This window comes from Maniola jurtina, chromosome 21, assembly GCF_905333055.1.
Source record: "Maniola jurtina chromosome 21, ilManJurt1.1, whole genome shotgun sequence".
Classification (NCBI taxonomy): domain Eukaryota; kingdom Metazoa; phylum Arthropoda; class Insecta; order Lepidoptera; family Nymphalidae; genus Maniola; species Maniola jurtina.
In genome coordinates this window covers 7,208,699-7,233,848 of record NC_060049.1, presented here as the reverse complement: position 1 = coordinate 7,233,848, position 25,150 = coordinate 7,208,699, and the positions used below count along the sequence as shown (strand labels likewise).

General features: G+C 36.1%; 1 protein-coding gene across 3 annotated transcripts in view; it reads right to left on the bottom strand.

Moving 5' to 3' along the window:
- Positions 1-25,150, bottom strand: part of LOC123876385 (AF4/FMR2 family member lilli) — a 343,642-nt gene that overhangs the window by 202,296 nt on the left and 116,196 nt on the right. Inside the window, exons 1-2 of one of the 3 annotated variants that reach the window (XM_045922615.1) lie at positions 10,571-10,802; positions 6,197-6,468 (exon numbers count right to left, since the gene is read on the bottom strand). The exons of 1 other annotated variant lie outside the window; for it this stretch is intronic. In XM_045922615.1, the coding sequence (XP_045778571.1) occupies positions 6,197-6,252 (56 nt within the window). In that variant the 5' untranslated portion in view covers positions 6,253-6,468; positions 10,571-10,802. Of the gene's footprint in view, positions 1-6,196; positions 6,469-10,570; positions 10,803-25,150 lie in introns of those variants that run through there. One more of the 3 variants, XM_045922614.1, reaches the window with a different exon arrangement.

Genomic DNA, 25,150 nt, shown 5'->3' with positions numbered 1-25,150 from the left:
GGCATGACCACAATCCAGTGCGAAGTTAAAGGTCACGATCGAAACCTTTGGATTGCGATACATGGAAATAAACTTCCCACTTCCGACACCGCGGGTGACAATGTTTGCGTGGGGGAACGCTGGGGATCAATGACCGCGCCGAGAAGCCTACATTAGCTTGTGTCCATTTGAATTAGACAACAGTTCATAAATAGGTTTTGTTGTCAGATTTGCCACTGTCATTGCTAAGACTGACGGACCTACTGTAATTATTGATGTATTGATGTACTGTATGTATTGTTGATGAACAAATATTTAGATAATTCTCTATTCGTCATCAATCATTCATCAATCATCAATCTGTCTGGACTGATCTACCCAAGTCTTTAAACAAATATCTCCAATTTGTTCAATAGCAATAATTATTATTTATTACAACTTCTATTGATACTCAATGATACCGATGAAGTTATAGATTCGATTTAAACAGGTGTTAAACTAAGCATTAATTTAAAATGTAGGTACACCGGATTTGGATAGGCATCGTAAATTTAGTAAATTAATAAGAGAAGCGGAGGCTTATTCAGTTTCAAGTTAATGAGAGGCAATAAAATTGTGAGTAGTAAAGTACATAAGATAAGTTTAAGCTAATAAATAAACTAGCGAGTAAACTAGAGATTATGGTGCAAAAACGAAGTTTTCTTTTATTTACACGTTATTCTATACTGACCCCCAGCTTTTCTCGGGTCAAATTTTAAAAGGAACCCTTATAGTCTTTGATTTATCGTACAAAATGTCGAAAAAAATACCCGAGTACGGAACCTACGGTGCGCGTTTGACTCGCACTTAGCCGATGTTTTAGCGGTGGTGTACGTATATTATACGAGCACCTACATATAAAATTTCAAGTTACTATATAGCTATTTGGGCTGTATGTTGGTTGCTATATCAGTCAGTCAGTTTTTCCTTTAATTAATCGATGGATGCATGTGGTTATTCGCGACTAAATGAGGGCATTTAAATGACGGTGGAATCTGCTCCCAAATCCACACACAAGAAGTTATCCACAAGATAAACCTAGATCGCGATTGTGTTTGATTCAGATAATGAATATTATAATAATATAACTTTGCCTAATAGATATCAGTCAGTGCAAATATTCTCCTGTGAAAAATTTCATTATAAGATTTCTAGCAATAATATTGTAAGAAATTTGAATTGAAGACGTAGCTAAAAACGGCCTTAGAGAACAATAAACAACTGATGTCGAGAGAGCAGCTGATGCTATTAAATCAGAGCGTTATCTTGACGTACGAGTATGAGTTACAATTAAGCTAGAAGCCGGGAGACAGACGAATGTAGCAGCGCGAGGGATAATAAGTAATAAAGATAATGCATCGCATCGTGAAATGGAGAAAAAAGATGTAGCAAAACGACCGAGGCAGACACAGACCCGGCTCGCAGGATTCAAATAACCGTTGAGTAAGAGTGACCATGGAGAAGCAGACATATTATTTATCAGTAGTCAAAAAATTACCCCGATCTAATGATTGTGTCGTGGGGAGAATGCTTTACAATAAAAATAGTGATGTTATTGAACGACATAGTAAAAGCCGATCCAGCAGCTATTTACTGAATTATAAGTAATACAGTAGGTAAAATTCTACATCAAGTAGGTAGAATTCATTTTACAGGACATTGCCGCTCTAGTGATATAAAATAATAAAACCCTCTTAAAAGAACCGTGGAGTAACGCAATGCATTTCAAGAAATCAACCTTCATAACCTGCTAATTACTTAACGATAGCCTCAGCGTGGATACTATCGCGTGAGCAACTAGTTGTTTTATTCGATTTTGTATTGGCTCTACACATGAACGAATAGTCGCGATTGCGTTGTTCGGTTTCCGCCTTGCTTGCGGAAACATTTGCGCCAATATAAGACGGTTGTGCGAGTGATCTTCGTGATCGTCCGTACTATTTAATGGAAACAGAAAATAATTTAGCAATGAAATACTGCCTCCATTAGGGAGAAATGGCGCAAAATTGTAAGGAAGCGATACCTCAAAACTGAGGAACCGACGCAAGAAGAAAGTTTGACCAGCCACTCGGTCGCACAGGCAACAATATGGTCGTCTTAACAAAAAAAAAAAACCGATCGATTGCAAGTCGCACACGGTTTCTTACAATCGTACAACAAATGACACTTTTTATTTTTTTTGTCATGAGTCTAACTACAAATTCACAGTTTTCGAATTTTTCCCTCATTGCTGCCTGCCAAACATGATTCTTGATCAACGGGAAGAATCCTGTAGGCTTTGATGCCCTTGACGAGTCTTGAAATGAAGTGATCCTATAAGGATTCCTTTTTTCCTTTTGAGGTACAGAACCCTAAAAATCAAGAATGCGGTGGTTGGTCACTTCAGAAATCCATTAGTATCTCAAGCCAGCCTAACCTCTACTAATTTATAACATCCATTTATCAACCGTCTACCATTTTGAAAGTCTACTGTAATCACTTTAGTCAATTAACAAAGCGACTGGAATAATTAATTTTTGGCGTGCATGACTACTTCCTGAATAAGGTAAATGTCTGATTACGTTTTTAGGTTAACCCGTTTTTAAAGGTCATTATTATACTCGTAAGTTATAAGTTTTCTGTAACGAACCTTACAGACCGTAAAAGGCAGAATAGATGCGAAAGTAGGTCACAACAATTTACAATTTAGGGTTAACGAGGATCGCCTGTTGTTCGTGATAATAACCGAGAGATTTTAGAGATTTATCGTTATTGTGGAGGCACAGAATGTGAAATAGCAAATGGTGCAGTATGTCATATATCCACAATCCAGTCTAGGATAATGGTTCAACAAAAGAAAAGCAAACATTAAGAAAAAGGTCTTGACCAACACTGTACAGTTAAAATATTTGTTTGATTATATCGTCTAATCGTATCAAAGAATCACCTGCAATTTCGACACAAGTGTGGATATAGATGACCTAATTACTAAAATCACAAAGTTAGAGTAATTTATAACATAAAGTGACACGTCAAAAGCACAGTCCAATTCTGTCTGCAGTAATTAATGGTCTCCAACTGAATGTAATATATTTTGTTTGTAAAACAGTTATCCATTACGCAGATTATAGTGAGCTTTTGTTTCCCGTTCAAATTTAAACGCGGACGTTAAAGGAATTAATGATTATAAATGTCTCTACGGGAAAGGCTGCTATTATAAGAAAATATAATTACACCATCCATCCCGTAGTTATCACGTTAAACAGGCGACTTTTCGCAATTTTTTGCTCTTCTTTCTTTGAAATATGATCACTGTAAACAATTCTAGCGCCACCGCTCGCAACTTTTTTGCTCGCTTCTTGGCACGACGTTTTCTACGATCCATTAACACGATTCAACCTTATGACTATTAGTTGTAAGGATGAAAATTATTATTATCGACGCCGGCTTGTTCGCCCGGATGCATTAATTCCAGTCGTTTTATAATCAGTTTAGCTTCGTAATTGGTTAAATTGCACGTTTTGTTTGGTCATTGCCGTGTATGGGCGGACGCTGGATCTTCCAATAGCTTCTAATTTACATAAAATTTTAATGCCTTTATGTAAACTGAATTTAATAACGATACTCGATACGTTGTCTCTTTGTTTGCATATTGAGTGATCTGATTTACATTGGTGTATTATGTTAATGAGAAAATTAACATGACGATGAGGAAATCTATTTGTTAATTAAAATGAAATGTCGTTTTAAGATCAAGGTTTACCTATCCTTGAACAAAGTTAAGTATTTGAGATATTTTGGTAAAACATGTCATGTCGTTTGGCAGTACAACACAATTTCGAAGGAGTAATCAACCTTTGAGTAATTCATTCAGGGAATCATCATCACTTCAATTACAATTCATAGATATCAGTAACAATTAGTGGAACATTCCCAAGAATACGATAATATGATAAGAAATTCCTGCACCTGCTCAGTGCTCCCCAGCAAATGATATTGTTATTTATTTCAAGTTAATTAAAGGACAGCCTTTGTATCTTAGGTGTGAACATCCAATTACCCGTGTAATTTGACATCCATATAGGTAGATGGATATGTACAGTTTGAGCTCAGTATACGAGTAGAGGTCTCTGCCGATGACTCAGTAGGCTGTTAAGATAACTTTATTCTAAAGGTCACGGCTTGAGTGCTTCAACGTTTTATAAACTGTTTTCCAAGTAAATAAAGACTAGGTCAACATTTTATTTTTATCAATATGGGGTAAATGTTACTCATTTTTATTCTAAACTAGCGGATGCCTGACGTGTGCAACTACGCTAAAAAAATCCCTAATGCATTTTTATTAGTCTCAAATCATCTATGCATTATTGCTTTTCTAATGAAACTGGTTTGGGGCACATCGGTCGGATGGTTTCAAAGTCTATAACGGGCATAGGTCGAAACGTTTTTTGTGTTTTATATTAGGATAATTACTATTATTAACATAATTACTTATAAACCTCTATATGGTAAAAGCACAACCATGGAACTGTTTGCGTAGTATCAACTATCAAGTTACAAATCGCGGTAAGAAGGTTGACTCTACCTACCAATTCAGCTTATTGGATTAGGTTAGAGTTGGGAACACGTATAAAAACGCTATCGGCACGTACCGTTTGCTGAATACTACAACACTATCAAATATAACTACTACAGGGTGCAAATCTCAAAAGATACAGAAATAAAGTTAATTTTTGAGAAATGTTATATCTCTTCCGAATAAAAAAGAATAGGGATAAACAAAAGAGGCAATTTTAATGGTCAAGGTTAATACCTACAACTAGTGGTGATCATAATCAATAAATTAAACAAATAAAATCAATTAGCGAACATTACAGGCTATTTTCAATCATAAATGGATATTGATTATTGACAGATATCTACAACTTTTCGCATAGTGTTCAATTTAAATAAGCAAATATTTTTCGGTTTCTATAAACAAAACAACACAATGTAAACACAATTACGCAAACAGCGAACCTACTCGTAAGTCCTAAGACGATGTTGACAAAGCGAAAAGCGTCATACATTACCTACGCTGCGGCGGCTAAATCATTAATGGATGTTTAATAATAATTACGACTTACGTTGTTTGTACTAAACACAGTACTTAGCAGAAATGTTGAGAACTCGGCAGTTTACCGATTGTTATGGGTTGCAAAACTTAAATTCGAATATAGATTGACATATAAGGTATTTAGTGGTAAACAAAAGATTTGCGGCCGATCGTAAAATCCAGATGATTAAGTAAATCCGCCTTATAGACCAAAAAGGAATTTAAATATTCATCAGACCCTTAGGATAATAAAAGTACACAGAGCAAAAATTCAGTGATTAATCGAAGAAGAAATAAATAAAATAAGATAGACTCCTTTAATATAAGTTACAAGTTACAACTGTATTACAGTGGTAAGTCAAGTTAAATAACAGCAATAAGAAGAAAAGAGCTAAGAATATAGCTATAGCATAAGCTAAGTTAAAGAATAGAAGATATAACTGTTCAAAAGGGTTGTCTCATAATAATTGTTTTCGTTGTTTTATTAAAGGACGCCACTAAATTGCGCCAGGCGTTTATGTGCCGTAAAATATGATATAACCGGGTATTGTTTTGTTTTATACACCTAAAACCTTTCTTCAGAAAAGGGCAGAGTAATAGAATTTAAGGACTATGATTTTATAACATCTATGGTAGTGTAATTAAATAAACTTAAACACTTAATTAATTCTAGAAACTTGTGATTATGCATATAAATTATGTAAGTTCTATTTAATTCTAATTTACAGCTCAGACCTGCAATAAAAAAATTTGAACAGGATCTTTTAACAAGTGTAAATTAAAAATTTATAACACCCCCGACAAGTAAAGTTTACAGTAAGAACTAGAAAAGAGCTGATAACTTTCAAACGGCTGAACCGATTTTCTTGGATTATTGCTAAGAACACTCTTGATCAAGCCACCTTTCAAACAAAAAAAACTAAATTAAAATCGGTTCATTAGCTTAGGAGCTACGATGCCACAGACAGATACACAGATACACATGTCAAACTTATAACACCCCTCTTTTTGGGTCGGGGGTTAAAAACATACATCCACATCAGGTGTCAAAGCCACTAGAAAAGGCCAGTAAAGTACACGACAGAAATACAAAAGTAGACTTACCCAACGCCCCCGTTCAAGGTGGTGACCACGCCCGGCCTCTCATAGCACATATGCATATTACGTGCTATCGCACCGTCTATCCTTGCACACTTGTTACCACTGAACGAAATCTTGAAGAAGTTTCTGAATACACAATCACAAAACTATATCCAACTTTGAGCACTTGTCGCATAATCTTAGTATCAGTCACTCTAATCTACTCCGCGTACGAACATTTTCCTCGGGATGGGAACATTCATCAACCGAAACACAATCCGTTTATACGAGTATACCTACCGTGGAATAAAAAGGTTAGATGCGGCGTTTTAAATCGATGTTAACCAATCAGTTAACGGTTAATATTCATGTCATGCTTCGCTTTATCGCTGGAGTCGAATTATACTCATATAGATTTCGATTAAATACTCTACATCTAAAGTAAATGCCGATGGCTTTTATATCCTATTAAACTTGCCAAAACTTGGGAATTCAGTCGAAATTAATTATCAATTTGTACTTGTAGAACAATTTTATTTGAATCGGGCAACTTTAAAAGGATACTGTGATAAATACTTATTTAAAAATTCATAATTATCCTCCTCATGTTCTCTCGCAAACGAAGAGCCATTTTACGAGTTTGTTGAAATATTATCAACTGGCGGCCATATTGTGGCGTCATCATCTGTAACGTCACGGATAAAGGAAATAACGTGAAATATTCGCCCGCACATGTATCACGTGACGCGAATTGCTACGATGCGAATATTGCTATGGTTACCGAATATTTCAACTCGATTCCAACAGATTGATGGTCACTATCATTCGAAATGGCACCTTTTTGCACGCGCATACGCTTTTTACCGCCATATATTTTTGCAAATGACACTTTCAACCTTTTGGTTTTTAAATGCTCTTTTTAACGAATACCCGCATCTTATCACTTGCAAATTCAATTACAATTAAAGCTTATGCTAATAATCGTAAAAACAAGTTATTCATTTTAAAATTCACTCTTGATTTTAAGGTTTCTTGATGTTAATTAGCCAGGCTGAATGAAAGAACGTGCCTTGACAATTAACAAAAAAAAAAAACATTTCTGATGCAACATCATAAAAATTTTACTTAATCAGGAAATCACTTTAAAATTTTAAGACCTGAATTCAGCCTGATATGGCATTAATGATGATAATAAAGTATAAGTTGTCTCTACAAAGCTGGTTATGAGAGCGGATTATGAGGGTAAAAATAGGGTAAAATAATGGAAACGAGGTTCCAAAAAGATAAGTCGTAATCCTAATTTAAGGCACAATGATTGTGCTCGGATTTTCGGAGCAGTCGATGATTAATTGCCAAGTTCTCGCGCGAATACTTTTTGCCTTATTTAAGGAAATTCGTCACAGTCTCTATTCTAATGAAAATTGCTCCTTTATATTCGTATTACAATCAGTCTCTAACTCTAACTGAACATCTTAATTTTCTTTGCGTTATTGAACTTTAATTTATTTATGAGACTAAACATTTTCAGAATTATTTTTGCAGGAAATCGATAGCAAAATGTTAATGCAAATAGCTACTTAGGCACTCTAAATATTTTTACGAAGAGTTAGAGAAATGTAGAGTCATGAAATTACGCCAGAGCATTCTAAGTCAAAGTCATGTAAGAGTATAAGATTGTACAGACTACTGAGCACCGTTTACAATAAAACTATGTCAGAGGCGATTGAAGGCGACAGATTCTGCTGTTAAATATTAAGTGCGCATTCAATTTGCCCAACAATAAGGTCTGAAAAGGCCATTAATTCTTCTCTGTCCTAGCTTATTCCAGCTATTTAATCATGGTCAACTTATTATTCCAAACGTATCTGACGAGCAGCAATTATTTTACAAACGATTGGCATTGGACCTACTCTTACCTTAGAAACTTCACATTTTTCACTAGATTGCTAAAGTTTAGACTATTTCAACACCCATTATTAGGTTAATGACCATATCTTGTTATTCAGATATTATCTGTTTTTCGCGACGCGGTAATTAATGTTCAAAGGATTTCCAAAAGTCGGTTCTGTTCTGACTTGGATCAATATTAGAAACGTTATCCACTGATTTACACCTTCAGCCCACACCTACCTCCGAAAAGGCCAATGTCTATTCACATTAAGGATCAGAAACGCGGCAAATAGAATGTGGTGTTTTTCGCAAGGGTCATGACGAACCATTACGCGGGTGTTTTCGCGTGTGATTGATCGCTGTTGGTCGTCGAAATACATTTTAGGGGTTGCTTACAAAGAGTAAATGCGTAGTTCATATTGAGGCGTGTCCTAGTTAATTTGAGATACTATGCCCTAGCGCTATAGCCAGGCATTCTCATTCTGAGAAGAGACCCGTTCTCAGTAGCCAGCGATGGATCGTGATCATGATGATGATTATAAATGTCGGGCATGCTACATAACATGTCTTTGTATGAGCGACTGTCGCGTTACCTATTGCACGTTGATGCTAGAAAGGCAACTGTTAAAAATTACAATTCAATCAGATAATAAATGATGTAGGAAAAGAACATGTAATAATTTTATGAGATAAAGCGGGACGAACAAAGAAACATTCGTTTTTATACACAAATTTGAATAATTGAGTACTTGTGATAAGCGATCATTGATGTTAAGTGCAAATACTTAGTGGTTTTTATTTAGGAAGAGATTTAGAAAAAATTGTAGAGTTAGTAGTGTTAGTACCCTTATTCGCTGCGGGATTCAAATCATCACTTACTAAACATGGTTTAGAATGTAAAACTTAACTGTTGTAACAGAAAACCCTTCAGATCATCTTTCGAAAGTAGATGCAACTCTCGATTTTGCAGACAATCAGGGTTTAAAATCTGACTGTCAAATATTAGATGAAAATTAACCCTGTTTAACTACCAGAAATAAGCTAGAAGAAAGTTAAAATTAAAATATGAGTAACTACAGGAACGATTACCGTTACAATTGATAAAAATAAATACAACAATCATGAACATTTAAATTCTGGAGAGTATATCCAAATTAATGCGGGTGTAAACAAGTCGTAATTAAAAATCTCAGTCAAGGTTGATACAATACTCGTTGTATACGAGGAAACTTCTATTGGAGCCAAATCTCGCTTGTGCCACATTTCAAATACATTAACCCACTTTAAACCGAGGTCGCGCTGATCGCCTTGTCACTTGATTTGACGATACCATCTTGTTTAGATCTACTATCTGTTGTCAGTACATTTGTTATTATTGAGAGAACTTTTCCACGACGGAGCCCATATTTGTTATGACAGTCAAATCATTACATTCCGAAGACTGCAATTTAAGACACAAAGTTAGACAGTTGTTATATGAAGATTTGTAGCTAATGTTACTGCAAATCTTAGTAACGTCATAGATACTAATCAAGGTCCTAGAGGTTACAAACAGGTTGAGGTTCTAACGCTATTATCAAAAACTCTGAGAAATAAAAATAATCGTTAAAAGATATAAGCCCACAAACTCAATTCAAAGAAATAGCCCCGTGAGACCTAAATATGCTCGCCTTTGTACGGTAAATATTTACAACAATCTAATTATCTACATTAAAATCAAATAAAGAGACAATTAAATCTGAATTTTATTAACTGATGACCTTTTGAATAAGTTACGTAATCTTGATAACGAGTTCTTTGTGTGGCAAAAACCATTTCTTGAATTTGTCGCAAAAAGTCATTTCGTTGGAAGCAAAGCCATTATTGACACTTTTTGTCCAAATCACAATCATAGAGTTTACTTCATAGCTAAGTAATTCAATTCAGATAGTTATCATTACTCAAACACGATTCTCATTTCGCTTTTATTATCATAATAAGTAATATTGTTTTCCTGAACTCAGAACGTAGGACCTAGGTTCCTACTGCAATTAGTCTTGAGCAATTTTAGCGTTGCTTACAAAGATAAATATAACTGATTTGTCTTATTCATTATAAAAAGTCAATTTGGTGTTAGCTAGAGAAGCATTTTTATTTTCTGTGTAAACAATGTAAATTAAGTGATTGTCCGGAATGGCAGACAATGAAAAATGATCTGTATTGTCAATACTTTCTCTATTCATCGTTGTGTTTGTTTGTATGAGAAGTTGCATGCTAGGCACCTTGTTATGCGTTGAAGTTTTATTGGATTCTGTTTTATAATCTTAATTTGCATTGGCAAGTCGGTCGTAAACTTGAGATGGCTAAGAATTGATATTATCTGTAATAGGATGTAACCTATATGTTTTGAGGTAATAAAAATAAATTTATTGCAACAAGTGACCAATCAGCGATGAAAAAGTTTCCCAGTTCCAGCGATCAAGCGCGTCATGCATGAGTCAACATCATGGACACCGCATCCATCCGCACGTTCTTACAAAAAACGCCACGGAGCACTACTCCATACAACAATCCAACACTGCAATCCAAGTGTTCCGAGTCACAGATTTCACTGCGACGGCGAGTCGGGCGCGTTGACAACACGCGCGCATTCCGATTCACGTCACGTTTGCCCGCGTCCGTGCGAATACCCGCCAAAAGTGAGGTGATCACTCAGTGGAATGGGGGGAGGCACCGCAGACGTCCAAGCGGCATGCGACGTAGTGCGCGACTGCCGATCGAGGCGGGGCGGGTGCGACGTACGCCACTCGCAGGTTATCGTGAGCCGACTACACAGATAATGATGTCAAAAGTGGATCGGACTAATGCTCTCTATTATGTTGTAAACGTTCCAAATAATCCGGTGTTGCAGCGTCAGCCTCGCTCGCTTCCTTACGCCTTCGAGCCGATCGTTCGACGGGAATGACGCGGCGTTATCTTGATAATCAAATCAATTATGATCACTTATAGCACTGTATTCATTTTCTTCTATCGTCGCACGTCTAACTACGTTCCCATTGTCCATTACTTCAATAAGAACTCCAGTGATATAACCCTCGCGACGCAAATTAAAATATATCAAAGGCAATACATCAACACCGATAATGTGACTGACTCGATACGCAAGAAAAGTGTACCAACAAAGAAGAAGGTATCGCTCCTTGAAATGTGGCAGGCGCCGCTTTTGGAGACCGACAATAATAATTTTGATGTCCCATGGCCATTCAGGCCAAACAAAAGTTAACCTTAACACGAGAACTCATGACTGCGAATTCGATCACAATTCTGTGAACCCACTCTTTCTCGATTAAATCGAAAATTGTTGTTACTTTAACGATTCTTTTACTATGTACTCTATCGTAACAGTATTGGAGTTGCTTAAGCATTGTCCGTTTTGAGGCGAATGGCACGTTTTGTGTTCTTAAATAATATTGGCCTGAGTGTTTGTTTCAAAACGGACCGTATCCTGTAGTAGTAAGATTTAGTTTCCTTTCCTGTGGAAATCTGTTGCCACGTATTTCCATTTACCAAGACGTTGTGTGGCTCGCAGTATTTTGGTCGGATTAAGAAGCGTTTTTCGTTTGATGAATGTATCAGTTCGCTGGTTATTTCGCGGCGAGCTTTACAAAAGAGGCGTGACGTGTTGCGTGGAAAAGTATGTTTTTTGCGCTCAATGAGTTACAGTATAAACATCATTAGGTAGAGTATTGCGAACTCTAATGACTACTGAGTAACCTACGCTAAAGTCGTTCACAATCTGAGCTTTAATGGACAAACATCAAAGCATTTAGGTAATTCATTTACACTGACTGCGGGGCGTACCTCATGTTTATTACACTAAATTCTGTATGAAACATGGCAGTTAAAATAAACTCCGACGTCAATTAGCATACGTGTACTGCTAGTTAAACTGTTGAATTGCGTTAGTTACAAGGTTCTATTAAAAAGTTCTGTTATACCATACAAGTATGTACTATACAGAAGGTATTTTAATTTAAGGAAGGAAAAACTTTCAAACATAAACGTTATAAGGTGGTTCATTTTCTCACTAGATTGTTTTACATAAATCACTGATTATTTTGACAAACAAATTATATTCTACAATATAGCTTCTATCTAGAAAGTTGAAGACTACAAAGCAGGCGTAAGTTTTACTTAGAAAAGGGACAAATAAAGACTTGCTTCCGTATTTACACGTTTAGGATATCGCTAATAAGTAAGGTCAAGTGTGAGTCGAACTCGCACACGAAGGATTCCGTACCATCGTAAAAGATTATGTAGGTACTTTTAATTCACATGGCAGCCATTGGGATTTTTTTATTATTTGTTGTTACAGCGGCAATAGAAATATGTACACACTCAGTAAAAGTTTTGACTCTCTACCTGTTTACGGTTCATGAGATACAGCCCGTTGGCAGACAGACGGGCGGACGAACACCACGGACTTAGAAAAAAAAACTAAATTAAAATCGGTTCATTCGTTTCTTTAGACGCTACGATGCCATAGACAGATACACAGATACACAGTTACACGCGTCAAACTTATAACACCTTTCTTTTTGGGTCGGGGGTTAAAAAGAGTACCGTTCGCACCCTTCAGGTACGGAACCCAAAAAATTGGACGTGCCTTGTGACACGTAGCATGGCCTTGTGAAAGAATCCCGTAATTTGGGCAATAAATGAATTCCACATAGATAAGTAATATGTGGTGACCCAATTTTCATGACAAGTGGAGCGGTTGGCCGGCCGAAGCGGAAATAGGCGGATGATCCCGAGGGAGCGGTGAGGGGAAATTTAGGGCCAACGAGGGACGAAGTCGAGCGCATTCGCTAGCTTTATTTCACTATTCGTTATAGATTAAACGACATTGATCAGGGTGATAGGAATTAAATTATAATTGTAGGCACGCTTTAAAGGTGCAATTTTGAGCAAGGTCAAATTTAAAAGTCGGCAGGTGCGAAATACAAGTAGGTATGATTGTTACAGTCGCTACAATAACTTTTGATGTCATAAACCATACCATTAGGTATCTATACCAAACGTTGTTATTTGTTATACACTTTAATATCATTATCAGAGAGCTTCAAGATGTGAGCTAACAGGTGTGCTGATCATATTTGCTGAATACATCTAATGAAAGTTGAAATAATTCTATAATGGCGATAGCAGAAAAAGTTGAGTTAAATTTTCCATTCCATTCTATCAGCCTGTATGTGCCCACTGCTGGACATAGTTTAATTTAATTAAAAAATTGGTTGTCTGTAAAGTCGGTTTACTGACGATAGTTGAACGTGACAACAAAGGCCGATTGTGCTTCTTTGTCGCGCTCTCGCTTGCACTTCAAGCCTTACATGGAACGCCTCAGAGCGAGGTAACGCCGCATGAGTCATGTTTTTTCGTGCGTGCAGCCGGCTCTATCGAATTATAAGACGTTGTCATGTCAAAAATCTGACTTCCTCCTCCCTCTAAGTGGAAAGATGAGATCAAACGAGTGGCACGGAGCTGCAGGTTTAGGCAACACAAGGCTGTGGCATGTGGAAGTCCCTACAAGAGAGCTATTGTCCAGCAGTGGACATCCACCGGTTTATAATAATAATGATGATAGAGATAAAGCTGTTCTAGGTAGAAAGATAACCCTCGGTAGGAAAATGCCCTAGGTTGGAAGATGCCCTAGGTGGGCAGGTAGCCCAACCACTATCAAATAATCACAGAACAATGTTCTACAGCGGGAAAATAAAAGATATAAAGTACCTACTCGTACAACATCCCGACCTTTTTCTAAAATCGTTGCAGAAAAGCTTTTGTTGAATGAATCTTTTTATTCAACGTCACCCTTCTGCGACGCAGGTGCAAGTGATATTAAAGCAAGATTTCGGAATTTCTCACGGGATTTACTTAGACGTACCGGACCCTTTTTTAAATTAAGTAATTTTTATTTATTGTAATGCAATGGTTCTACGGTTTCATTTTGCATTTGTAAATTATATTGCTGCATGTTTTTATTATTATTTTATCTTTCTCAGACTTGCTGTTTCAGGAATTAAGTCCCACTGAATTGACATTGAACCTCAATTTAGCACCACTAAATATCGGTCTCTAACTCTGATCTCATTTTCAATCTACTCGTAGTAGGTAAATGAATCAGATCAATGTTGCTTTAACAAATTTTTAGGGTTCCGTACCTAAAAAGAAAAACGGGACCCTTATAGGATCACTTCGTTGTCTGTCTGTATGTCTGTCCGTCTGTCGTGTCTGTCAAGAAAACCTATGGGGTACCTACCTACTTTCTGTAGACCTAGAATCATGAAATTTGGCAGGTAGGTAGGTAGATCTTATAGTACAAGTAAAGGAAAAAATCTGATAACCGTGAATTTGTGGTTAGGTACATCACAAAAAAAAATGAAAATGTGTTCATGATCAAATAATAATTCGTTAAGTTAGTTAAGATAACAAATACCGAGTGGGGTATCATAATATAAAAGGGCTTTACTTGTACATTCTAAAACAGATTTTTATTTATTTTTATGCATATGTAATACTTTTTTTCGTGTCGTAAAAAATAACCGAGTACGGAACCCTCCTGCGCGAGTCTGACTCGCACTTGGCCGGTTTTTATTAATTTTACTTTGTTTGAAAATAATTCTTGTCTGTGTTTTCTAGAAAACTCGTTAGGTTAAGCTGAAGAGAGTTTCTAATATAATTTAGCAACTTAAAAATACTTATAAACCGTTGACATAATTTACCATAATGGTGGTAATTAATTGATCCCTATGACAATAATATGGTCCATCTAGCAATTCGGCCAAACCGATTTAACACGGAGTGCCGCAATTAATTATATTCAGTTGAGCGAAGTAATCCCATTTCCCGGGAACAACCTGGCCGAGCTCCCGGATTCCTGGCTTAAATATGCACATGGAAAGCTCAATTATTATGGAATTACGAACAACAAAAGCTAAAGTTCATTAATTTATGCTATTTAGAAAAAACCGGTCAAGTGCTGCACAAAGGCATCCATACCATCGCACAAGAAATAACACGTTTTTTGTAATGTAACCACAAAAAAACTGGCCAAGTGTGAGTCAGACTCGCGCACCGAGGGTTGCGTATTCGGATATTTTTTTCGACATTTTGTATGATAAATCAAAAACTATTATGCATAAAATAAATGAAAATCTGTTTTAGAATGTACAGGAAAAGCCCTTTCATATGATACCCACTTCGTATAGTTATCTTACTTTGAGAATACTAATTAATTTTATTTGTTCAAGGACACATTTTAAGATATAACCTATTCACCGGTTTTCGGATTTTTTTCCTTTACTTGTGCTATAAGGCCTACCGACCTGCCAAATTGCAATTCTTGACAAACGGACGGACCCGAGCGGAAATATCTTAAGCTTATATCATTTCTTTCACCCGACTCATTACAGTGTAAGAAATCCTTTTCAAAATAATCTCTAAAGAGAAGAACATCTTCATAATATTAATTAATGATTTGAGAATGTGGTTACTAACCGAAATTATAGAAAATTATTCGGTGGAACACAGATAAATACAAACCTAGATACATAAGTGACTAAAATCATAACTGTTCCTTTTGGCTTTGCAGGTAGTCGAGTAAAAATTGAAGTGGCATGAATAACATCTTTTATTGAAACTTTTGCGTAACCGCTCTAAACGTATACCTAACGTTTGCGCAGCTTCGCAAAAGTTTTCTACACCCTTTCGAATTCACCTCGGGCACCGTTTGATTCACATAAATGAAACGATCAATCTTTTAAAAGTCTGTCCTTACGCCGACGTAGCGTTCCAAACGATGTTTATTTACAAAGGGAATAAAATCGACGTTTCGACAATCTCGTGACCCTAGCAATTTGCGGAGAATCAGCAGATTTTCTGCGGTGGGGAATCATTCCGTAACCCTTTCACTCTCGAGTTTTATTTGACGAATTGCGATATACGAATTGCGACGATACGAGCGTTTTAACAAATATTCTTATACCATCTGTTAGGTTTTTAACTTTTAAAAGGTGTAATCTTTCTTAAATTGTTGATGTCATCAATAATACATTATTATTTATATCATAATCATTTATTTTTTTAGTAAAATAAAATACAAAAATGATTACGTATGAAGATTTGATAGATATAGAAGAAACAAAAAAAAAACTAGATACAGAAACAATAATCGTCAACTCAAAATGACAGTGAAACACAATAGCTTTTAACTGCAGCCTAAAAATACACAAAACGAAGCGCATTTTCATTGCAGACCGTGTATATTTACAGACAACCCACGGGATATGTAAAACGATAGATGTGAAGATGATCCTTAGGGTTTTGAATATAAAGGTGATAATGCTTCAGAAACAAATTGCAATAGACTGCATGTGTAGCCCACCGTGCCATGAACAAAGACATCTGAAACAGAGCCTGTGTTTATTGAGAACGCGAAATACAACATAGGGTATGATTGGACGTATGAAAACATGATTCCGCACAATATTAAATATTTTGCTGAAATTAATAACATCGATGTTTTCGCCTCTAAAATTCTTAGCATGAGTAAAAAAATATATCCGAAATTATCTGCAAAAAGGACTTTCACATACGAGGTTAACGCCGATCAAGTTAAACAAACTGAACAGCTTTCTCTAGTCTAGAATATGTCTTACCTAACAATCTTCAAAACAAATCTATACCTAACTAAGCATGAAATAATAAAAACCAGTGATATGAAAATATTCATTTCGTGTATATTTTTACAGTCATTAAATATACAGCACTGTAAACAAAGCGTTTACTTCCTATACTTATATGCAGGTAGCAGTAAATACTACCTGCATATACAAATTAAACAGCCCGTCTGTGATTTCGAAATAAGTTTCTTTTATTAAGCTCTGGTTATTTACAGATTATTATCACTAATACTAAACGTCTATCATTTTTTTTGTGTACGTTTATTATATCCGTGCTAATCTAACAACAGATTTTGATGGGACTTTCCAGGCAGGTAAAGGATATATACAAAAGGTAGGTAATCTAAATTCTCGACTACTTATTTCATCCTAAAAAACTAAATGTTATTTATAATCTCAAAAACCTGACCACGGCAACGAACTCGCGGTTAAAGCTATTACAGCAGAAAGAGAACCCTAAACTGTCCACCCGTGCAGCCAGACGGTAAAATACGACGTCGTTAGAATACGATTGTTTCTCTATTCAAAACGTGAAATGCAAATTATGAAATAAAATTAAGTAATCTAGATTCTACACTACTCATTTGATCCTGGTAAAACTAAGAATCTCAAAAACCTAAATCCATGGCAACGAAGTCGCGGGTTAAAGCTATTATATGTAGCAGAAAAGAGAACCCTAAACTCTCCACCCCGTGCAGCCAGACGGAAAAATACGACGTCGTTCGGATACGATTGTTTCTCTATTCGAAACGTGAAATGCAAAGTATGAAATAATTACGGCGGTGAGAGCGCGCGACACATCCCCTCGCCTCCTCTCTACCCCTTAGAATCACCCCCTAGACGAATCAGGGATGGCAAAAAAAAAAGTTGGGCACGGCAGGAAACCGCAAAATGATTTTTATTTATCAAAGTTTGGGCAACGATTAGTTACAATCTCGCGCTTGCTTAAACTATGAGCTATGTGCTATGAGTGTGTTAGCATTTATTTTAAACCCCCGACCCAAAAAAGGGGTGTTATAAGTTTGACGTGTGTATCTGTGTATCTGTCTGTGGCATCGTAGCTCCTAAACTGATGAACCAATTTTTGGTAACACTTGAACATTTCTTTTGCATGAAAAGGCATGTAGACGTATAAAGACTTGCCATCCCTACCCTAGACGCTGCAGCGAAATTTGACCTCAAATGTGGCAAAAAAAGGAACTTGTTGCTTTATCACTGCCATATTTTCGGACTACGAAAGGTTAATAAATGGGTGACAACATTTTTGCGCACTTACCCAGTTTTTTCGTTAGAGGCCCACATAATTTAGCGTACCTTTTCTTTTTATACATTTTTGCAAACGCTTTATGGAATTTTTAGATCAATTCTATGAAGAATCAAATATTATTAAATAAATATTAAATAAGCATACGTACTTAATTAACTTCTACTTATATTTATATGGTACTCCGTGCTGCGGACGGCCATGGTCGGTAATCACTTCATTAATTGTCCCACCTGCTTGCTTGTTTGCGAACTAGGTAGGTATGTAGTTGACTGCCGCGGCTTTGCCCGACTGGACTCACCCATTCACAGTGGACTTATTCACTGTGTTGTAAAATAAACCTCTTTCAGGAAATGCCCTAACTGATGGTGAAAAGTGAAAACACCATCAAAATTATATTAGAAGTTAGGATATTTTGCGTTTGCACAATTAAAAGAAGATTACATTATATACTACATATTAAGAGAAGAGATAAGTAAGAATAGTTACAAAAACATTCGATAAAAAAGTCATAGATAAACGTGACTACTTTTTTCGGCCAATTTAGCAATTTATGAATAAACTTTTCAACCATCAACCAGTGTTAATAGAGTTCTTTATGAGGACAAAATATTTTGTATAAATATCCACGTAGGTATCAAAACAAAATATCCAACTAATGCTCTTGGTCAGCTTCCAATCCCAATAAATAGCAAGAAAACATCCGATACGACTTCGCAAGCGAGCGAGAGTTTTTAGAGATACACATATTTTTAAATATAACGAATCTGTGTAAAACGAGGAATTGAGTGAAATACGGCGCGTTCACCAGTATTTGAGCATTTTCAACGGGCAATATTTTATCTCAGTCAGAAGGCAGCTCGTCTCAAGTCGGTTCCGTTGCCATACATAATAAACAACATGCACTTTCAGTATATAGGTCAAATGCACGTTGGGCTGAAGGCAGATCGTTGCGAATATATTAGACTTTCTCTGAGGCGTGTTTACAATTTTCCCAGAATAATGGGGGCCCTGCAGCACTTTTCAATGACACAGTAATGAAAGAATTTTTGATTACCACTCCCTCATTAGTGTATGAGTTTTCTTCTCTGTTTTTTTGCTGTCTGCAATAAGGACGCAGAGATGAGAACTGGCAAGGTTAATGATTCAATTTACGCCTAGCTAGTTTTCAATGACATGCAGACTAATATTACAATTATTGTGAAAGTTTGTCTGTGTATCCGTTTGTTGTGCCAGATCCTTTTTCCACGCACATGCAATCTGTGAAAACGTCCATTGGCAGTTTTCCTACTGGGTTACAACATGGGGTTATTCAAGGGGCGGACCTACAAATTCCCGTAAGGCCGGTAAAGCATCGGCTTGTTCCTCTGGTGCTGCAAATGTTCATGTGCGGCGGTAATCACTTAACGTCAGGTGACCCGCCTGCTCGTTTGTTCACTCCTTTTTTTAAATGTTCACAAAGAGGTGTGAATCGCACTTGGCCAGCGTGGTAGACTATGGCCAAGCCTTTCTCATTCTGAGTGATATAAAACAATAAAAGACAGAATCTCGAATTCCACTACTCTCATGTACCTAATATTTTCATTGCCGCATAAGGAAATGGCAATCACGATCAGATAGCAAGGAAATGCAACGATTCGAATTATGCAAAACGGTTGCCAATGGCATTGGTGAAATGTGCTGTGCATTTAAATAAAATGCTTAATAAAGATACAAACAACTACTCAATGTCGCGGACACACACCACATTTTGTCAACGCTGCGTAAAACTTTCCACTCCTTATTCATATCAGCTGACTGAACAATTTTATAATTCTTGAGGTAGGTTAGCAACCTTGCAACGCAATTTGTAATACGACAACACATTTATTAATGATGATTAAGAATTGTTTAAGGCTTGGCTAGTCATCAAATTAATTTCACACAACTCAACGTTAACGAAAAATCACAAAAAATGTTAAAGTGCGTTTGTTTGTTGGTTTTTTCTAAATTATGCTCTATTTATTTCTAAACTAAAGCTGGACAAACTGGATTGTTTATGAGCCTCTATTTGATTGAATAAACGAATATATTCTATTAATTATTAAAATGCGAAATTGTTTATCTGTTGTTGATTTGTCCTTCAATCATACCACAACACAGCAACGATTCGATTTTTTGCACGGATATAAACGACTTTGTAAATTAACTAACGGTTTTGATTTCTGTTTATTTAAATATTTATTCATGTACTTAAGAAGAACTAAAACTTATACAATGAAAAGACGTACACAAAGGACAATGATTTATCTCTACTTGAGAGATTTCTTCCAACAGCAGCAATGTGCAGCAATATTTATTGGCAATATTATTAGTACAACTTTACTTTGGATGTAAATACTGAAAAATCCCGACTAAGAAAGAACTCAATAGATTTCACTTTTGAAAGCTAATAAATATTTACTCACCTTTTTTTATAAAATACGTTAATATCATATATTATATACAGGACATTATTCCGTCGGTCAATAATAAATTTTGCAAAAAAGCCAAAAATATTCATCCTTGATGATACTTTGAACATATTTCACCGCGACAAAAACTGACTACATAAGCGATATCAATTTTTCTAGAACCTACCTAGCAGACACGGCCAACTAACCATTAGAGGCTTTGCCTATAAATTCTCCAACTTTTTCTGGCAGATAATAATAGGTAACGATCAATCTTCTCAGATTTGGGGTTCCGATCTACTTTTAAAAGTTTTCTCTAAGCATTATGTTATTTGAATAGATGATTTAATGACATTTTATTCGAGTTTCGATAATACAGTAAAGTTGCTTTTGTCCGCGACTTCGTCTGCGTGGATTTGGGTTCTTACAAGTATAAATTAAAAATTTATAACACCTCCGACAAGTGAAGGTTACAGTAAAACTAGAAAAGAGCTGATAACTTTCAAACGGCTGAACCGATTTTCTTGAATTATAGCTAAGAACACTCTCGATCAAGCCACCTTTCAAACAAAAAAAAAAAGCTAAATTAAAATCGGTTCATTAGTTTAGGAGCTACGATGCCACAGACAGGTACACAGATACACAGATACACACGTCAAACTTATGACACCCCTCTTTTTGGGTCGGGGGTTAAAAAATCCCGTGTAGCCCAGATCACTTCATTTATAAACCTCTACCTGCCAATGAAAGTCCCTTCCCTTCCTCCTATAATTTCCAAAAATCCCGAAAAACATATTTCTTTATTTTTAACCGCAATCCCAAATACCAATTTTCATAGATAGGCTTTAAAATGACGTACGACGTTCATACAATCTTTCATCTCCTGTAATTTCATAAAAACTCGACTTCTCTTTGAAACGATAACCTATATACTTACCAGTTTTCATCGCAAATCGCCATGTAGACATCAACTTCAGATTGAACTACTTGTTTTACGTACACTGTCTAAATCATACACACGCATTGTATGTTGTCATACTGTGAAGTTACCCTAGCGCTTCGTGTACATGTCCCATGTCCCAGCCTTGCCCCTTGACAAGCTATCATTGCCAAGGTTCATTAAAGCTGACGCTAAGCGATTACGTAACTATTTACCTACTGTTGACAATCCTCTAACAGCAGTAGGTATAGATACACTGACCTCTACTAAAACACGCACGCTGGACCTGCGATTGCCAACTAATTTTTGAAGCAACTTGATTTTCGATATAATGGGTGAGTATACTTGGTATTAAATGTTTATGAGAAATTCGAGGTAATGATTTGACGTAAGTATAATGATTTAATGTCATTTGACACAAAATGTCACTTTTGATTCCCGGTGCGATTATTAGGAACGCTTCGAATCGGCACAAAAAATAACTGTCATTTTGTATGCACACCTCTTCCAGTGTACTTGTCTAATGTATATGGCTATTTCAGTGGCAGTAGGTATACGATAATAACGATTGGGATGCAAAGGTTGGACACGTGTTTACATAAACAATTTTTACTACCGATTAATAGATAATTATATGCAAATTCGATAGTATAACTCGCACAACCATGAGTCTTATCGCATTTTAAATAAAGGTTGTTATTCAGTAAACATGATGTACACTCCGACAGGAAACCTCACATTTAATAACTGTGTATAAAAACCTAATTATCACACAATGACTAGTGTCAAAGAAATAGCGTTCAAAGTATATTCATATGGAAATGAATTCAAAAAATATAACACGATTCAGGGACTTATTTTTATTTACCTTTGGTTTTATTTACCTTGGTGTCGAGTTTTTCACCAATATTGTTGTTAGGAATTGGTTATTGAGGCTAGGAAAAATAATGAAACAAAATTAGGTTAACCGTCTTGAAATAGGTAGCCTTTCAATTATAGAGAATGTGGTTACTAACCGAAATTATAGAAAATTATTCGGTGGAACACAGATAAATACAAACCTAGATACATAAGTGACTAAAATCATAACTGTTCCTTTTGGCTTTGCAGGTAGTCGAGTAAAAATTGAAGTGGCATGAATAACATCTTTTATTGAAACTTTTGCGTAACCGCTCTAAACGTATACCTAACGTTTGCGCAGCTTCGCAAAAGTTTTCTACACCCTTTCGAATTCACCTCGGGCACCGTTTGATTCACATAAATGAAACGATCAATCTTTTAAAAGTCTGTCCTTACGCCGACGTAGCGTTCCAAACGATGTTTATTTACAAAGGGAATAAAATCGACGTTTCGACAATCTCGTGACCCTAGCAATTTGCGGAGAATCAGCAGATTTTCTGCGGTGGGGAATCATTCCGTAACCCTTTCACTCTCGAGTTTTATTTGACGAATTGCGATATACGAATTGCGACGATACGAGCGTTTTAACAAATATTCTTATACCATCTGTTAGGTTTTTAACTTTTAAAAGGTGTAATCTTTCTTAAATTGTTGATGTCATCAATAATACATTATTATTTATATCATAATCATTTATTTTTTTAGTAAAATAAAATACAAAAATGATTACGTATGAAGATTTGATAGATATAGAAGAAACAAAAAAAAAACTAGATACAGAAACAATAATCGTCAACTCAAAATGACAGTGAAACACAATAGCTTTTAACTGCAGCCTAAAAATACACAAAACGAAGCGCATTTTCATTGCAGACCGTGTATATTTACAGACAACCCACGGGATATGTAAAACGATAGATGTGAAGATGATCCTTAGGGTTTTGAATATAAAGGTGATAATGCTTCAGAAACAAATTGCAATAGACTGCATGTGTAGCCCACCGTGCCATGAACAAAGACATCTGAAACAGAGCCTGTGTTTATTGAGAACGCGAAATACAACATAGGGTATGATTGGACGTATGAAAACATGATTCCGCACAATATTAAATATTTTGCTGAAATTAATAACATCGATGTTTTCGCCTCTAAAATTCTTAGCATGAGTAAAAAAATATATCCGAAATTATCTGCAAAAAGGACTTTCACATACGAGGTTAACGCCGATCAAGTTAAACAAACTGAACAGCTTTCTCTAGTCTAGAATATGTCTTACCTAACAATCTTCAAAACAAATCTATACCTAACTAAGCATGAAATAATAAAAACCAGTGATATGAAAATATTCATTTCGTGTATATTTTTACAGTCATTAAATATACAGCACTGTAAACAAAGCGTTTACTTCCTATACTTATATGCAGGTAGCAGTAAATACTACCTGCATATACAAATTAAACAGCCCGTCTGTGATTTCGAAATAAGTTTCTTTTATTAAGCTCTGGTTATTTACAGATTATTATCACTAATACTAAACGTCTATCATTTTTTTTGTGTACGTTTATTATATCCGTGCTAATCTAACAACAGATTTTGATGGGACTTTCCAGGCAGGTAAAGGATATATACAAAAGGTAGGTAATCTAAATTCTCGACTACTTATTTCATCCTAAAAAACTAAATGTTATTTATAATCTCAAAAACCTGACCACGGCAACGAACTCGCGGTTAAAGCTATTACAGCAGAAAGAGAACCCTAAACTGTCCACCCGTGCAGCCAGACGGTAAAATACGACGTCGTTAGAATACGATTGTTTCTCTATTCAAAACGTGAAATGCAAATTATGAAATAAAATTAAGTAATCTAGATTCTACACTACTCATTTGATCCTGGTAAAACTAAGAATCTCAAAAACCTAAATCCATGGCAACGAAGTCGCGGGTTAAAGCTATTATATGTAGCAGAAAAGAGAACCCTAAACTCTCCACCCCGTGCAGCCAGACGGAAAAATACGACGTCGTTCGGATACGATTGTTTCTCTATTCGAAACGTGAAATGCAAAGTATGAAATAATTACGGCGGTGAGAGCGCGCGACACATCCCCTCGCCTCCTCTCTACCCCTTAGAATCACCCCCTAGACGAATCAGGGATGGCAAAAAAAAAAGTTGGGCACGGCAGGAAACCGCAAAATGATTTTTATTTATCAAAGTTTGGGCAACGATTAGTTACAATCTCGCGCTTGCTTAAACTATGAGCTATGTGCTATGAGTGTGTTAGCATTTATTTTAAACCCCCGACCCAAAAAAGGGGTGTTATAAGTTTGACGTGTGTATCTGTGTATCTGTCTGTGGCATCGTAGCTCCTAAACTGATGAACCAATTTTTGGTAACACTTGAACATTTCTTTTGCATGAAAAGGCATGTAGACGTATAAAGACTTGCCATCCCTACCCTAGACGCTGCAGCGAAATTTGACCTCAAATGTGGCAAAAAAAGGAACTTGTTGCTTTATCACTGCCATATTTTCGGACTACGAAAGGTTAATAAATGGGTGACAACATTTTTGCGCACTTACCCAGTTTTTTCGTTAGAGGCCCACATAATTTAGCGTACCTTTTCTTTTTATACATTTTTGCAAACGCTTTATGGAATTTTTAGATCAATTCTATGAAGAATCAAATATTATTAAATAAATATTAAATAAGCATACGTACTTAATTAACTTCTACTTATATTTATATGGTACTCCGTGCTGCGGACGGCCATGGTCGGTAATCACTTCATTAATTGTCCCACCTGCTTGCTTGTTTGCGAACTAGGTAGGTATGTAG